This window comes from Tympanuchus pallidicinctus, unplaced genomic scaffold, assembly GCF_026119805.1.
Source record: "Tympanuchus pallidicinctus isolate F22 unplaced genomic scaffold, pur_lepc_1.0 scaffold17, whole genome shotgun sequence".
NCBI classification, from domain to species: Eukaryota; Metazoa; Chordata; class Aves; order Galliformes; family Phasianidae; genus Tympanuchus; species Tympanuchus pallidicinctus.
Genome location: NW_026294690.1, coordinates 239230 through 257432, shown reverse-complemented (window position 1 = coordinate 257432; position 18203 = coordinate 239230). Strand labels below are relative to the sequence as shown.

At 40.3% G+C, this 18203-nt stretch overlaps 1 protein-coding gene across 4 annotated transcripts in view; it reads left to right on the top strand.

Moving 5' to 3' along the window:
- The window catches only part of DOCK3 (dedicator of cytokinesis 3), a 184548-nt gene that overhangs the window by 67226 nt on the left and 99119 nt on the right, over positions 1-18203 (top strand). For all 4 annotated transcript variants that reach the window (XM_052678523.1, XM_052678525.1, XM_052678526.1 and 1 more), the window contains exons 7-9: positions 1020-1104; positions 3535-3576; positions 4621-4775. In XM_052678523.1, coding sequence (XP_052534483.1) covers positions 1020-1104; positions 3535-3576; positions 4621-4775 — 282 coding nt within the window. The remainder of the gene's footprint in view (positions 1-1019; positions 1105-3534; positions 3577-4620; positions 4776-18203) is intronic.

Sequence of the window (18203 nt, the reverse complement as noted above, 5' to 3'; positions counted from 1 at the left end):
CCTGAGAGAGGATTTCTCAAATAAAAATTCATATTTGCCATCAGATAAATGTTGTGCAGAATGCTTCTCCGATTACAAAACTAAATAGGATTTCGCTTTTGTTGTCTAGTTGGTGGCAGGAGTGGAAGGGTGCTCCATGAGGACACCTCTGCTGACTTTTTTTGTTCTTTGAGACTAGGAAGAATTTCAATTTAAAACATGTGCAAGTGGAATATCAAAGTTATGTAAGCTGGAAGCAGGGAAATGGTTCATTTATGTGTTTCTTGAATTTTACTCCTAATGTGCATAACTGCTTCGTCCTGTAGTTGTGTGATTGCCTTGTGCCTCAGAAACTGAGCAACTGTAGAGCAAAAAAAAATCTCTGCTGTAGCCATCATTTTTAGACTGGTAGTCTTCTATATTTTTCATAGTTTGGTTTTGATTTGAGCTGAAATCCTGTTTTAATTTAGGTTAAAATTCCTGTTAATATTTTTGTAGTTACGGTTTTTTAGGAAAAGTATTCTTATACAGTGATAAAGTTGGGAGTTCAGTTACATGAGGACCAGGAGTTCCTTTCAAAGGAGCTTCCCAAAGCGAATATCAGGGTTACTGATGGGAAAGTTTTGCATTACATAGTGAAGAACCTGACCTGAATACTGCACTATTTATACTAAATTTCTTTGCCTATTGATTGTACTAAACTTATTTGCCTACTGTATTACTGTGTAGGAAATGACCATACTGCACCAACATACTAAAAATCTTCAACTAACATTCACTATTAGAGCTCCTCTGAGATCAGTGAACAAAACATAACAAGCTCAGAGCACTTTTTGGCTTGATATTTAGATCTAAATTTATTTTAAAAGATTGTCTGTTTGATGATTATTAACTATTGCAAAAAGGTTCAAATACAATATCGTAGTTCTTTTCTCCATGTCCTTGAGCAAGTAAACGTGGCTGATAATTGTAGACACAATGTACTATGCTTACCAGCACAGTGTACTGTGCTTACCACTGTTCTTTTTTTTCTTCTGCAGACATTTGGGCCTAGATTTAGTTCCTCGAAAAGACTTCGAAGTTGTGGATTCCGATCAGATCAGTGTGTCAGATCTTTATAAAATGGTACGAAATCTGTGGGACATGCCTTTGAGCATTCATACTGGGAGGGAAAGAAGGGGAAAAATAAGTATATTTATGAATTTTCTTGACTGAAATAATATAGTAACCTTTTTGTTTTTTGATGCAATTCAACAGCTGCCTTTGGCAGGTACACTGTTGAATTCTGTCTGGTGGGAAATGCAAAGTCTTGGGAGCTCCACAGTTAAATTGTGGTGGTATCTTGCGGAGGTCTGTTCATCTGGAAGTGAACCAGACAGATGACCCCGCAAGCTTTATTGACATACAGTAAAGAAATCTTAACAGTAAAGAAATATGCTTTAGGGTTACTAAATCATTACTTCAAACAACAGTTACTAACTTGCTAGGAGAAATAGGAATGTTCCTCACTGCAAGATCTAGTGTTGTTTGTCCTTACTTCCATTAATTAAAACATCTCAAACCTGGAGTTGATCAGCAGTTGGGTGAGTTCAGAAAGCCCATGAGAGCCATTGTTTGATTCTTTCTGGGGAGTCTGCAGATAGGGATAAAAATTGAAGTGAAAACTCTGCTCCTAGGATGTGCATGGATAATAAGCACACTTGCTCCTTTTCAAAGATTTTTAAGCTCACAGGCAGGAAGGAGGATGCTGAATAACTTTCTTTAAGCAAAACTAATTGCTGAACATTAAAGCTATCTCTGTGATGTGGCAGTGTCCCTTAGAAACGTATGCGGTGTCCCTTAATAGGAATGTTCTTTTGGATTAATTATATAATATAACAATGCATTTTGTGTAAAGAAGTTCAATTCTTCTACATAATAAAGGACAAAATATGCTGATCTACGGTACTGATGTTTAAGTTTGTTCCTGATTTGCTGTAGACTGAGGAGACTATGCAGCTATTACTGGAGAGTTTTCCTTCTCGCAGTTTTTGGCTCAGATCTGTGCTGCTATTCAGGACATGACCATTAGTCAGTTCACATTTCACCATGGCTTCAGTTTGTAGAGTCAGGTAGACAGCATTGTAATTACATCTACTGAGTGGACAGAATGTAATTTCAGGAACCAAAACAGCTGAACACCTTTTATTTGCTTAACTTCAGTTTTGTAGCAACTGAAGATTTTTAAAACTGCTTTTTATTGTATTTTTTTTTCCTCATGGAAAGAATCCTCTATACTCATGATAGAATACTTAACAGATTATCAAATCAGCTGTGAGGTTTAACACTGCAAAATAATCTTGTGAGAATAGTTGTGAGAGCCCAATTACTTTTGCATTTTCACAGAATTACAGAGCATTAAATGTACCAGAGGAAAAAGTCTCATAGCAGGAAAATGGATGAAGTAACTCTAGGCTTTCCCATCTGTGGCAAGAAGTTGAAGTATCATACACAAAGTTATTATTTCCCTTGGTAAAATTTTCATTTAAAAATGTTGTGCATTTGATTTGTTTGGGGACAATGTTGCTGAATACAGTTGGTGGAATGTCTTTTACTTTCATCTCTCTTAAAGCTGCGAGGTTATCAGATCCCGCTGGTCCTGCTAGAGAGTGTTTGTTCAGAGTAAGATATTTGGTATGAAATAGAAGGGTAGAGGTGGGGGAGAACAAGGAGAAGATGTGTTAATGTTTCAGTGTGAAGTACTTATGGTAGGATGAATTTGTGTGGAACAGGCATGGCAGAATCATTAATTATATGGTTTTTAAAGCTCTCTGAAACCTTTTCAATTTAGATTAGTATTTAAATCTCCATTTGGAGATTAAATGGGTTCAGTGAGACTTGCAGTCCATTTTCTGATTATAGCATTTCCTTTTAGTATGAAGGGCTTTAAATACAGGATCATCCTCTGAGTTCCGTTGCACAGCTGTAGCTCTGCATGGATTCTTTTGTACAGGTGTTGGACAGCTGAAATTGCAGAAGAGTTCTTACCTATTTTTCAGGATCTCATTTCCTGATCTGAGCAAAAAGTTTTAAAATATATGTATAAAATTCTTTCTAGAAGTCAGTATTGTTTCTTTCTAGAAGTCAGTATTGTTCCTTTTTCATTTTATTTTATTTATTTATTAACAAATGCAGCTTCTTGTGGACCAGCATACTGATAAATGAGTATTAAGTGAGGTGTTCACTCATTTAAACGGAAATGCAGGTTACACAGTACAGGGTGATGGACTTCTCGAGAAGTAATATTGCAGCCATGGAAATTCTGTCTAACTTGTGACAGCCATTTATGTTCAACCTTTAGGTACATACAGCCTGTAAGTTTGATTAGTTAATCTAATAAATGACTTATTTGGAGAAAGCTTTTAAGGCAAGCTAGTGGCTTTGTGAGTCATGATGTTTGGTAACAATCTTGAGCAATTGTATTTACAGAATACTCTTTTAATGCAACACAAATGTAGTTTCAGCAGTTTCTCATGTTCAGAAGGGTTTCACTTTTACTATTCTGTTTCTCCACAGCATTTGTCAAGTAGACACAGCGTCCAGCAAAGCACGTCACAGGTAAACATCATTTACATAACAATTTTTGCTGTTTGTCTTTAATAACGTATCTGCATATTTGTGTTTGATGGAGATCATTGGGTACCCAAGTTCCTCAAAATAGCCTTGAAAGTAGCTTGCTTCTTCTACAGGTCCTTCAACATCTGCTTAGGCTCTTTTCCTCAGCTTTCTGTTTTTCTTAAGAGAACAAGTTCCCTAGTGAGATCATAAGCCTCAGTCTGTCCATGTGAGTTTTCTTTCTACCTGCTAACACATAACCTCAGAGGCTTTTATTTTATATACCCTTTCTGTAGTAATGTAATCCTTTCTTGGTCATGAAATCTGGAGTTAATATTTCCTAGAGAGCTGTGCTTGCACAGGTACAAATCTTTAAAGATGAGGATTTAGTTGGATTTAATTCAGAATCCAGAACAAAAATTGTTTGAAGCTGCATTTTGAAAGCTACTACAAATCTGAGTTGAAACTATGAAAATATAAAGACTGACTTTGTTAGTGTCTGCATATTCAGAGGAGATTGAGCCTAGTGTGCTAAAGTCTGACATGCATCATATTTGTTAAATGAAGCTGCAACAGAAATAAAGTGCTATGAAAATAAAAGAAAAATTGTTTGTGATTATCTTCTTCACTACAGTTTTCACTGTTGTAAATAGGTCTTGGTATACTATAAAACACAAATCTTTCTGCTGTTTCACTTTATAGATTGCTCATGTTACCAACCAACATCGGGATTTCTTTCTTATTATCTGCAGGGCAGTTAGCTTCTGAAGTCTGGTTCTAAATGATCTCCATAAGTGACTTGCAGGTGCTAAAAAAAAAAAAACACACAACAATTTAAACATTACTCTTAAATACTTGAGTGGAAGTTCATCCATTGTAAAAAATAGGATAAAAACTTTGTGATCTGTCTTGAAAATGGGGTATATTTGAGATTAAGCTTTATTTGATGGAGAAAAGAGAGCAGAGTTTGAGTTGAAATTATCATTCATATCATATGTCAGTCGTATGGCCTTTATTTGTGACAAATGGCTTCCATTGTTTAATCAGGTGGATACAATTCGCCAGCGTCACGGAGACGCTTGCCGTATGCCAGTGCCTCATCACTTCTTCCTCAGTCTGAAGAGTTTCACCTACAATACAATTGGAGAAGACACTGATGTCTTTTTTTCTTTATATGATGTTCGAGAAGGCAAGCAGATCAGGTAGGAATTAATACATAACTAAAATGTTCTCTGAAAAACATGTGAGGAAAGCATGTGTCTGTGGAGGAAAGCATATGAACTGCCATTGAGACAAAACTGAAAGAACGCTGATAAATTGTGAATTGGTAGTTCTATAAGGCATCCAAGAATTCAGTAACACTAAACATTATTTGTGAAATTTGGTTCTTGTAAATAACTGAAGTATTACAGGCACAGAATGGTTGAATTGTGTTTAGGCTTCTCACCTGGTCTCCATGCGTTAGTGAAGGTCTTAAATGTTTTAGTAACTGTTTTCTTAGGGCTGTTAAGAGCTATCAATAATTGGAGTGTCATGCTGTATGACTCCAGAAGAGGACTGCTGTATATTTTGGTGCTGAATTGGACTCTCAAGCTTTCATCCACTCCTTGCTTTACAGGCATGTTAGAATAGATCTTGTTTTCATCACTGCTTTACTAGCAGTATCAACTGGCATGTTTCGGTTCATCCTTGTGTCTAGGCTGGGTAACTGCTGCTCAATGTTGATGTAGCTGATACTGATGTCAGCAAACATGAAATGTTCTGCATTTTTCTGTCAAAAGTGTGTGTTTTGAAAATATCAGACTGTATAGAATAGTATTGCAGTATATGCAGCATGTCTTGGAAATGAAGTAGGGATAGCGTGGTTGGATCTGAAGTACAGCATCTCTGGGTTTTTTGTGGACTTTGATTGAAGCACATCCTGACAGCTGACACCACTTCTGATACTGTGATGGAAACTGTCCTACATATTTCAGCAAATATTTCCCTCTGAACTGAGGGAAGAGTCCCCAAACCTTCTTTCCTTTCTCTGGAAGAACGCCATGCTGTCCAGGGGGAGCTCAGAGTAGATTGGTAAAGACTTGGTAGCTTTTCAAACTAAATTCCACTCAAAAAAACTGTGATATGTTAGAAAGCTGTAATGACTTGATGCATCTTAGGAATGTGTCTGCACCGCTTGATTTGGCAACGTAAGATTTATTTTGCAGAATGTGGCAAGAATATCTACCATGATACTACATCACGTCCACCATCTCTGCCAGAGAAATGCTTGTACTGGTCGTGAGCAGATGTCTATGATTTCTCTGTGAGAGAATTAACAAGAAATTAATTCAACAGATGGAAATGCAACGGAGGGAAGAAAAAAAATGGGAAAGAAAACAAGTCACAATTATTTAATACCACAAAGCAGTAAAATTATTGAGCTGAGGAAAGCTACAGGAAAGAGAAACTGACAAACTGCGGCTGTGACTGTGGAAGGCCTCAGAAAATGCTTCTACAGAGTACTTGTCTTGGGCTGGACTTTGCATAGTGTGTTAACGTGGAGTGGAAAGGCCTTGAGAAGGCTTCTTTCCAGTGATTGAAAAGAAGAAAAAGTAAGAGTGACGATGTGTGGCTCAGCGGGTTTTAGATGTATAGAATAATGCTTGAATGTGCAAATAGTTACTGCTTAGCATTTGTCTTATGCATCTGCTGTAATGAAAGCAAGCTGCTTTGTACTTTGTTTTATGTCCTTTAAGAGGGGAAGGAAGAAGTTGTAATGAGATTAAGGTTTGTTTTGGGAAAGAAACTCAAAAGCAGAAAAGAAACACTCTGCTGTAAGTTTAGAGTGGCGTGTTTAGGTCTGCTTTAGAAGATGAAGTCTCTTTTTCTAAGTGCCTCAGGAAATAGTGCACTTAGGTGGTAACTAAGCAGAGCTTCTGCATGGTGCTTCACAATGAAAGGGCTAGATGGACTTTCCTGCAGTGGTTATGGTGAGTTTCTCATGTGAACTCTTGGATTAACTGAACAGAAAGTTCAACAATTCACTATTTGTTATCAGTAGCTGAATTTTCTGCCTTCTGTGCTTTGGTGATCTGTGGTGGCAAGGAGGTTATGGGTCCTTGGTTCTGCTCAAGTTGAACTTAAAAAGGGCATCCAGTAAGCAAACATGAAAGTATTTCCACATCAGGGAAATACGCACCCACAGCAGTAGCCATCGTTCTGGTTATTAGCTCAACAGCCCTAACTGGTGTGAAAAATCTGATGCTCTCTGAAGTGTACTGTGCACATACTGGGGGCCACTTTTGTTTGCTTTTCCCAGTTGTTGCACAGCTGTTAGGACCTGGAGCAGGGAACAAGGAAGGAAAGGGCCAGTGTTCTGCTACCAATAGGAAGAGGAAAGATATGGCATGAGGTGTGCTGTCACTGATTTATTTCCTTGTTGTAAAGTGTTTGAAATGGTTGACAGAATGCCTAGGAACTTTCTCACGTGAATCCACATACACCCAGAGCTGTATCCTTTGTATCTCAAGGGAAGTTTGGTGGGAAATCTCCCATGTGCTGGGAATGTGGGTCTCCTTATGGTTGCAATCAAGGATTCCTTGCGTTAATGCTGCAAAGGGGAACTTTCCAAGTTGCTTCATTGGGACATTCAAGGATTCCTGCAGTTTCAAGCAAAGAAGAGAAGACTACTTGTGCATTTCTAATGCTAGTTTCTGCAGTGGAGATGAGAGGAATATTGCTGCTTTGGATTTCTTTTCAGTGTTTTGTTCTGTGCCTGTCCAGATGAAAGCGCTGCAGTATTTACAGCCCTGTGCTCCGTCCAGGTGCTGCTGTGGTGCTGTTAGGCACCATTTTGAAGGCTGTGTTTCGTGCAGCCTGTAGTTACGTGGTGCTCTCTGGGTGTGAAGGTATCGTGGCACACGTTTTGCTTTTCTTCGGCACTGCCTCTGCCTAAGCTACCATTTCTCGCAGAGGACAGTCCTGCAGCAAAACTTTGGCAAGTAAACTCCAACCACTGTGTCAGGCACCAGTTGAGACAGAGGACAGAGAGAAGGCTGTGGGCTCTGATGATGAGGTTCCCACCAGAGTGTGGAGAGAGCTGGCTCGAGAGCCACGCTGGAGAATGGTTGCTGGCTCAGGAGAGAGCAGTGCCCAGCTATGTCTACCTGCTCCTGAGGGGCACTTGCAGCACTGTCAGCCATTGGCTCCTCCTAGAGAAGCTGTTGGAGTTTGGAGTGGAGGAGCAGGTGGTGGGATGCTCTGAGAAGTGCTGAAGGTCACAGTCAGCAGGTGATGATGTCAGGAGACCACGCCGCCCATTGTCATGGGTTCTTAGAACACAACACAGGCAGTAACGGTTCAGGCCTGCTGGCCATTGGGAGTTGTGCCGGTAGACGGGAAGGATGCCTGTGCTTCAGCTCCCCAGCAAGAGAAAAGCACCAAAGTCCCATCTGAACTGGGAGCCTCCTGCAAAACGTCAGAGGGTGGATGAGACTGTGAGGCTAAGGCGAAAGAGAAAATTAAGCCCAGCTGATGACGTCCTTCTTTCACCTCCAAGGAAACGTCCGAGGCTGGATGAGACCGTGAGGCTGATGCGAAAGAGAAAACTGAGCTTGGAAGATGACGACCTTCTTCTACAACCGCCTGCAAAACATCCAAGGCTGTATATAGGAGCAAGGCGAATGAGGAGGAGAAAATGAAAGCCAGGCATGGAGGACCTCCTGTTGCAATCCGGTGGCAGGCTGAATCCAGTGGCAAAACAAGAGGAGTTGCTGCGGTTGTTGGGACTCTTCCAGCCAACAGAAGCTGCCACTGAGTCACCTGCAGAACTGAGCAGCTGGAAGGGAAATCTTTGAGCAGCTCATTGTTGATGCAGTTTCTAAGGAGCTGCTGATTAGGGGAAATTTGCTTACATAGAGATAGATAGGTATTTGAACTTTGTATAAGTTAACAAGAGTTATGTTATATTTGAATAGACTATTAAGATTATGTATGAGTATTGAGATTATTATTAAGAATATGTTATATTTGCACTTCATATAAGTTAATAACAGCTGATACATTCTATTTGAACTGAAGTTGTGTGGTCCTCTGTTGATGGGAGAATGCATTTTGCTTACAGGCACGTGAAGCCAATTTGTAAGAGCAGCTGAGGCACGTTGTGTCTAATACTGAGCCTAACACAGACAGGTACTGGCAGTGCAATGTGACTATCAGTCATTGTCAGCTGGAGCAGGGGAAGCTTGTGGCAGCTGCAAGAACAGTAACCCAGGCCATTGTCCTTGTCACCACCCCAGCTCTTTCTGAAGCCTATTAATGGCGTTTTTAGCTCTTGCAAACCAAATGGTGGGAATACAAATCTGAATATTCAAAGTGACACTGGGTCATTAGGCAGAGCTTTCTAAAGTAACACCTAAGTTTTGAGAGTTCATTTGAGACACACACACACACACACACACACAAAAGACATTTGAAATGATGCAGGTGTTGCAGCCTTCCCAATGACTCATAATGAACCCATTCCCTTTCACCAGAGGGGAACACTCTCCTTGGCCTGTCTCCTCCTGCCCATGTTCCTGTAGAACCCCTCCTTGTTATCTTTCACATCCCTCCCTGAGTTCAGCTCCTTCTGCGCCTTGGCTTTCCTAATCCTATCTCTGCACACACGCACAACAGCCCTGCATTCGTCCCAGGCTACACATCCCTACTTACACTTTCTGTGCGTTTCCCTCTTTTCCCTCAGTGTAAGCTGCAGGTCCTTGCACAGCCATGTCAGCCGCCCGCCTCCCCTGCTCGACTGCTTCTGCTGGGGGGTGCAGAGCCGTTGGGCTCTCTGAGGGGCGCCCTGAGGAGCTGCCAGCTCTGCTCTGTGCCCATGCCCTTAAGAACACTTTCCCAGGGGATCCCACTCAGCAGTTCCTTGAGCAGACACAAGTTTGCTCTCCTGAAGCTCAGGATCCTGACTCTGCTTCTTGCCAGGCATGCATTTGTCCAGGTCACAAACTCCACCAAGGCACAGGCACTGCAGGCCCCCTCCTATCTCAACCACTCTGATGCCCTCATCTGCATTGATGAGCACCAAGTCAAGTCAGGCTTCAGCTCGGGTTGGTCCATCTGTTAACTGGACCAGGAAGTTGTCCTCGACCGACTCTAGGCATCTCCTGGACTGTCTGCCAACCGCCGTGCCGCTCTGCTAGCAGACATCTGGCTGGCTGAAATCGCCCAAAGCAAGCAGCATTTTCCCACTTAGCACACAGAGAGGAAAACTCTCAACAGGTGTATCTGATTGCTGCTTCTACTCCTTGTGGTTTTTCTTCCAAATGCCTGAAGGAAGTCCTTGCCTTGGTGTGAGGTAAATACAGTATTGCCTGGCACAGAGTTTATGTTATGATGGGATCCATTTTGACAGCTGTGTTGCATGGCAAGGTCTGGAAGGCAGAGTTTTCTGTTTACTTGCTTCCACTGACTGCAGTGCACAGTGAACAAGATCTGTGCTGCGTTTTAGTCCTTGCGTTTACTTGATTTCCCCATTTATCACTTTTCTTGTTAATATTGGTTATTTTAAAGAAACTGTTGTTGTCTGCATATTTTTCTATGAGAGCTGTAAGGTGGTAACTGGTTTTGTTAGAGAGGTACATTCTGCCCTATAACATTTCTAATATGAATCCATCTTAAAAGGGAATGTTTTACTATAATCAGTCACGTGTAATCTCTCTTCAGCACTGCCACTGTTCCTGTAGAAATCCTTTCAGGTTGGCAATATCACATAGCAGTCTGCAGGGATGCAGGTTTTTCTTCAAGAGATCTGTGATCTGTTTTTTTAACAGAACTGAATCTGCTTTGTTTTTAGTGTTGTTTTTGAGTTTTTTTTTTGTTTGTTTGTTTGTTTTTTATTTTAAAGTTTTTTTCCCTTTTAATGTTCAGGAAGAACAAAAGCCTACCATGAGCACGTAGCGCTTGGAAAGCTTTTGCTGTCTGAGGTAGTAGGATGCATGTTGTTAACAAGCAGGTCTTTGCCTCTGTCATGGTATTGCTGTGTGCAAGAGTGAAATGAGCTATCTCCGAATTAGACCTCCAAACCTGCTCTGTTAGTTTTTCCCAGGTTATAGGCTCTATTAGAATACTGTCTAAAATACTTGTAGTCCAGATTGAGAACTCTTCCCTGCAGTTCTGCTCAAGCATTTCATACCTACGGACTGGCAGGTGGGTCTGGCCTGCCTGTCTTCAGTCACAATCAATATCACCAGCAGGGACCAAGGAATCACACCATATGACTAACGTCTCTTTTTTTTTAGACATGGGTGGTTGTTGGGTTTTGGTCTTTTTTTGTAGCTAATGGAGAGGATTCCTTTCAGGAGCACAAGTATCTGCTTTCCATGGTGTAAGTAACAAAATGAGCCTTAATGCAGCATTAGATGTTTGGTGTGGCAGAGGCATGGGTGACCATGGAGAGTGTAATTGGTACTTAGCTGCATTTCTCTTGCTAGCTTTAATAAGCTTTGTAACATCGGGTCGTTTTTCCTTGAGTATGGTGAGCGAAATGGCAGGTAGTTATTTTAACTAATTTCTGTTTCCATGGAAACAGAAAAGACTGTTTGCAGTTACAGTCTTACTGTAAGCTCTATCATCTTCCCCCTTGGCTTCTAGCCAAGGAAGTAACTTAATAATTCATGAGCATTAAGCCTGAATTTGCTGGGAAGCAAACTGTGTTGCTTGGAGCTGTTTTTTCAGAGTCTGATTCATTTCCCCCACAAATTTGGTGTTCTTTTCTCTAAGATGTCTTTATAAAATACACTCCACAAACCAAGGCCATGTACTTAACTTGTTTTTGTAAGCAGGGTTATGGCAGGTCATCTGGAGACGGCAGCTGATGACAAAAAAGAAAAAAGAAAGAAAGAAAAAGAAAAGGAAGAAACCCATCAGAACTTGCTTGAAAAGGAGGATTTTTAAATAGTCCATGAATCATTGTGCAGACAATTTGCCAAGTTCAGCAGAGGTGATCTTTCTATCTTGAGTTTCAAGACTGACCCCTATCGACTCCGGATCACTCACTCACATGCTGCTGTGCCACAGGTTATTGTATGTGCTTCTGGCTTACATTATTTGTGGCTGCTGTGTTCATGGGGAGATGCAGGTGCCTTTCTGTACATGTGCTTTGACTTGCACTCACACTTAAACTGAGACCTGGAGACTCCTCCAGTGACACACTGGGAGATTTCTTTACTAGGTCAGCATCAGAGCAGCTGTAAGGCCATAGTTTTTTGTTTTATTTTTCCCTGAAGAGATGAGCAAAAATTAGCTATTTTGGAACTTTAACAGGTTAGTTAAAGAAAATAAATGTGAAAAGCTGTTTATGGTGAGTATTCCTAAATGAACAGGAAACAAATTGCTTAATCATATCAAGAGTTCTGCCTTTTAAAATACAATAGCAGCATGTATATGTACAATAGGAAATATTTCCATGAATAGGGTGCTTTATGTTAGAAATTCTTGTCATTGTACCTCGAAGTCATTTTTAAAATACTTAACAAACTCCTATGAGAAAGCAAAATTACGTTTTTCTCAATTATAGTGTTACTTTCTCCTTTCTTCATATGCCTTCTAGGTGTCATGAACACTTTTTCTTCATGGGAAATACTCTTGTTGCTTAAATCATTTTGAGAAAAAGAAAGGGCTGTATTTCTGACAGGAGGGGATGACTGAGATGTCAGTGTGTGCACATACTTTCTCCACAACCCACTTTGATTACCTTGTAGTTATGTGTGTTTCTGTTTACAAACATGATTAGATTTTGAGGAACGTAGAAAATGGAATGAAAGGTTTCACAGAGAGATGAGAGAAGCCCCACAATGCTATTGTTAAGTAGATTGCAGCACCAATGGGAAGCCAGGGCAATGCAACCATGGTTTTCTCTCTGCCACCATACAGGCAGCTCAGTCGAATGACTTTCCTGACGAAAAACAGCCAATGCTGCTGCATTGAAGTGTTGGGTAATTTCTGCTCTGCTCTCCAATGCAGAGAAGCGTCTCCCAAGTTAGTTCCTGCACATATTGGCACATGCAAACTGTACAGTTTGGAGAATGTTGCTCAATTTTTTATTCCCCACCCTTCCGTTTTCTATATATACCAGCAGTTCCTAATGCAGTTCCATTCACTTGGTCAACATATTGTCCTTGGAGAGCTTGTACACACAGTGACGGAAAGAACTCAGCATTTCATTGCACTGGTGAATTAAACTGCCCGAAGTATGGTGTGCACAGCACAACAGCAGCATTTGAAGGCAAGTGTTGGCAAGCTTTCTGTTATCGTAGTAAGCAAAGTGCTCATCCTGAGATCTTTGTACTTGAACTGCAACACTGTGCTGTGAGCTGAGCTACTATTAACATTTTATCAAAATAATTTGTATTGGTATCTAGCCATTAACTTGGGCTTGCAGTGCACAAAATTGATTTTCAAGTTTTTATCTGGAACAGAAATGATTATGCTTTTGTATAACATCTTAAAATACTGATGATATTTATTTCCCAACTCATTTATTTTATTTTTTTATTGTCAGGCATATTAAATTTCACTAGAAGATGAGAGTAAAAGATATTACTGGAACAGGTTGCCCAAGGAGGCTGTGGATGCCCCATCCCTGCAGGCATTCAAGGCCAGGCTGGATGTGGCTCTGGGCAGCCTGGTCTGCTGGTTTTTGACCCTGCACACAGCAGGGGGTTGGAACTGGATGAGCACTGTGCTCCTTTTCAACCCAGACCATTCTGTGATTCTACGATTCAGTGATTTTTGTGAGAAATTAAGTCTCATGCTCTTAACCATTGTTTAAACTGTTGGAATAAATACGAGGAAAGGAGGTGGCTGTTACTGTCTAGTCACTCTGCATCTATTAATGCTGTACTCGCATTCATAGGTGCATTCACCTATCGCAGGGATAGGTGGTCGGGATTTTTGCCTTGTAACCACATGCTAATTCAGCCTGCCAGTGAGCTGCTACAGGGAGCTTACTAATCTGTTTGGAGTTCTCTGCTAGGCCTTTTGTTGTCATCTTTGCACATTGTGCAGAAGAAAAAAATCAACAAAAACTCACAAACAAAAACATTAAAAACCAGACGGTCCCTATGGGCATAATGCTACTCTTGCTCACCCTGCAGTAAATTTTGTCCCTGTTTGCTCCTTCCTTCATGCTGAACGTGTAATGTCCCAAGCCACTGATTGCTTCCTTCCTTTTTGCAGAAACAGATGTCAGTTCAGTATGGTCCTGCTTTTCATACAGTTAAAGGAAGCCAAGAAGTGAGACACTGTACTTCTTTCATTTTTTTTTACTTTCAAGTTAAAGAACAAGAAGCTAATTGATTCTGCTTATCAGAGCAATGTTTCTTGTATTTGAATAGCTTTAGCAATTGCTAATCATGCTGGCGATTGTAAAACTTGAGTTGTTGCTACACAAGTGGTGGTTTCACCATGATGTGAGTTAACAGAGGAGGAGATCTTGCAGTTAAAGTAATTGGAGGTTGCTTGTCACACGTAGAAACGAGAGGAACAAATAAGCTTTTGTTTAAGATGCTGCAACTGGTGCAGCTTTTCTGAGGTCTGAACTCAATAAGGAAAAATATTAATGCTTTTCTGTGTTTTGGTGCATCTCTTACTTCTGATTTTATGCAGGAAAGAACTGGTTTGGTGTGTTTTCAGAATAGCTGAAGGAAGAGGTTTATTTGGCAGATTCCATCAAATGCTCACAACCTCTCCATACCTGAATCCACCACTTACTGGACAGATACTGTGGTTTTTTTCATTTTCCTTGTGATTTGCTTGCGGTTTTCTGCTAAGAGAGAGTAGTATTTGTTTGTTTTCATCAAGCAATTAGTGCAGCTGTATTTATGGTAAAAATAACGCGTTATGTGTACAAAGATGAGCAATTATTTCAATACGCACTTTACCCAAATTTGATGTTTTGATCTGACCAAACTTTAATGTTTAATGTCCATGCATACTTTCTGTGCAGAGAATAACTTTGAGGAATAGACAGCTGGGAGATGGAACTCCTTCAAAGGAAGTAGGTCTTAAAATAAGAAATACATTGATTGAATTCCTGCTAGGTTTCTTGACCTTAAATGTGTGTGCTCTTCCTTTACCTAAAGAAGGAATTGAAGCTGAAGGCGATGGGTCTTCAGATGAGTTGGAAACAGAGTGATTATTCCTGGTTTCTTTCTATATAGAAATAAATTTGCAGCAGTAAAACGGGGACTAACGGGAAAAACAGGTCAACAATGTCATGTTGTGAAAGGTTTGCCAGGATGTACTCACGTCGTTATCAGCAGTAGGGAGACTTTGTGGGATATTTTAATTGGTTTCCAAAAGCTGTTCCTAAACAGGAGTATCAAAGATGAGAGAAATCCTGGAGCTGAAAAACAAAAATGCAGGTTAGGAGAAATGGCTCTTGAACTAGATTAGGTTTTTAAGATTGCTTGTTAGCACTGCTGTCTTTCTGCTTGTCTTGTCTTGTCTTGCAGTGGGATCTCCTCCTAGTATGATACATCCTCGTGTTCCACAGAGTTCAAGTGCTGTTTGCCTCAAAGTCCCCTTAATCATTCAGTGATGAGAGATCAGAAGGGCTCTGGGGAGTACTGGGAATTAAAAGAAGGAATTTAAAGGTTGTTACTGGGTAGTGCTGGAATGAGGGGATGATAGATGATTGGGTGGAAAGAATGGCAGTCAGCTTCATTTGCTGAAAAGCACTAGCATATGGGGACAGCAACCCAACTATTCTCTGTGGCTGTAAGAAGAAAAAGGGAAATCTGAAACATTTCCATTTGTTAGAAGAGAAAAACTTTGCAATAGATTATCAAATGAGCCTCCAGAGTATACCTTTCAATGTTTTGAAAGCAGGCCAAGCAATACAACTTCTGGTAATGAATCAGGCATAAATAGATGATGATTCTGTGAAAACCAGACCATCTCAGCTCCCAGACGTGGGAGTCCCTCAGTCCCTCACTCTGCCTTGTCAGAGGGGCAGCACGCACAGGGTTCTGAGCTTACAATGTTGTGTTCAACTTCAGGTAGGAAAATGAAATGGTTGCTATTGCTGAATTATTTTTTTCAAAGAAAACCTTTGTTGAAAGTTCAAAAATATGAACTGGCTGGAGATGTAAAATATGAGCATTTTCATTATTGAGATCAGTGAAACTAAAAGAGCATTTACATTGTTATTTCTCAAATTATTTCAGTTTAATGAGTTCTTAAGTGATGGTATAGAATGCACGCATGTGCATTTTTTGATGTGTAGGTAAAAATTGACCTTCATTGTCTGGATAGTAACTCTTTAAATGGTTTCTCGGATCTTTTAAGCATAACAACCTGAACACTTTCCTGGGCTCACTTTATCCAGAGCTGTTAGAGATGCTGCTGTGATTCTCAAACTTACTTGTTTACCTTATTCTTCTGTTCTTTCCCTAGCTGTCCGCTACTGAACATCACTGAGTGCTAGGATAAGGTGGACCTTTGATATGGAGAGTTACTGTTACAATTTGTCTGGTTTTGACTTAGGCTCATATTAACTTTATTTGGGAATCAGCTTTTTTTGGTATGTAATGTGGAACAGTAGTATGAATTTTCAGTGTTTTCATCCTAGAATTTGAAGGTACTCTTAGTCATGGCTACTTCATCAAATTTCCATTTTCCCTTTCCATTATTAATTCTTTGTCTCACAGAAGAGCTCGGTGCTCTGCTAGTGCTTTGGTTTCCCTTCCAAACTTCAGCCACACTTTCAAATAAGAAAAGAGTGCTGCTGTGACCACCACAGTGAAGTGACTGCATTCCAGGCGTGGCCTCCCCAAGGCACACGTAGGGGATAATAACTTCCAGGGCTTTGCAGTCAAATCTGAGTGAGCCAGCCTTGATTGATACTACTGTTGGACAAACATCTCCACCTGTGAGCACGTTTTCCCTGCAGATGTGATTCCTGTTGCTCCATTCACTGGTAGGCTGATTGTTGTCTGCCTTCTTCCTGCTGCCTGCATAGGCTTTGCATTCTGCTGCGCCCCAGGCTGAGGGCTGGATTACATTCCTAACAGCAGCAGTGACAGAGCAGTTTGCCAGAGATCTTATTTGTTTAACACTGATGCGTTTTGTGCTCTAATCCTTAAAAGTGGGACACGGTTAACATGCATGGGGCATAGTAATTGCTCACTGAACTAGTAGAATGTGGCAGATTTGGATTTAATATGTAAACTGCAGTCAGGTGCTGTTTCAAGTTCAGGTTTAAAGAAGAGCGATGTTTATTTTATCACAGTAACTTTTGTAGCTCTGAAAATCGTGATTGTTGTTTTGTAAGGAATTGCACTTTTCTTTATGAAGGGTATATGCTGTACTAATTGCAGTTATGGCAGAAAAGAAACATAATGCTGCCTCCCAAAATTTCTAGGTGAAAGGAAGTACAATTAAACCTACTCAAAGATGAAAACTAAGTGAATTAGTTGAAATTAAAGTCTCCTTGAGCATTGGTTTTCAGACCGTTGGAAATACTAACACTTGTTGCAGCAGATTGGAAAGAGAAAGGCTATGATTTAACGTCTCTTAAACTGACTTCATATTTTAGTGACATAAAGCCTGGTTCCCGTTTAGAAATTGTCAGCATTAAGTGTGCCCTCCTGTTGTATTTCCCCCGTCTGTCAGTGGGCGTGACTATTCTGTCCTCTGCTTTCTTGAAATCCATCGCATCAAGCAGAGCTGGATGCCAGGAACTGCAGGTGCTGCAAAGACAACACCCATATTGGTGTGTGTTATTATAATTAATGTGTTTTTTTTGGAAACAGGTCTCACTTTGAAAATTCTGATTTCATTCTTTGTGATTATGTGCTCAGTAGCTAGAGGTAAATATGAAGGCATAATATTGTTACTGTAATGCAGCTGTTACCGTAATGTACCAAAGATGTAAAAATGTAATAGTGTACTGCACTTAATACATCACAAAATTTATTAAAATATTTGATTTACTCTGTCACTAAAGCATTTGTTAAAACATTAACTTACTAAATGATGTCTCAGAAGGTCATTGGTGGTGAGGAATCATCAAATATTTGTATCTTATGGGTTTCTTCAGGGTATTTTAGCAACCTCAGAGTTTATAAGCATCTACAGCAAATGAATTGAAATTCTTGTTGGAAGAAGTTGTGGAATTCATAGAGATTAGGGGAGCAGACAGAGCATGGTCTGGATTTCTTAGCAAGGGAAGTACATAAACAAGCAAAGATGGCAAGCAAGATATGTGAGCCATGCCTAAAGCATTAGGCACCGTTTCTGCAGAAGCAGCAACTTGAAAATATGTCAGCATTTATTCACTTTATTCCAAATGAACTCACAGTATAATGCTGTGGTAAAAAAAAGACTAATATGTGAGGCTTGAATTGCAGAGCTGGGATTGGTTTGGAATTCAGATGCATCAGGCTCATGACGTAGGTGGTACCAGTATGAGTGTGTTGCACACTGCTAGAAATGTTTGTGAATCTGTGCTGAAAAATAATACCCTGGATAAGTTCTGTGAAATTATCCCACCGCTTTCAGATGAGTTTCTTAACAGTGATAAGTTGTTTATTTGCTTCTAGAGAGATGTTTGATCACACAGTGTAACCAGTGATTGATATCAGTGCCCT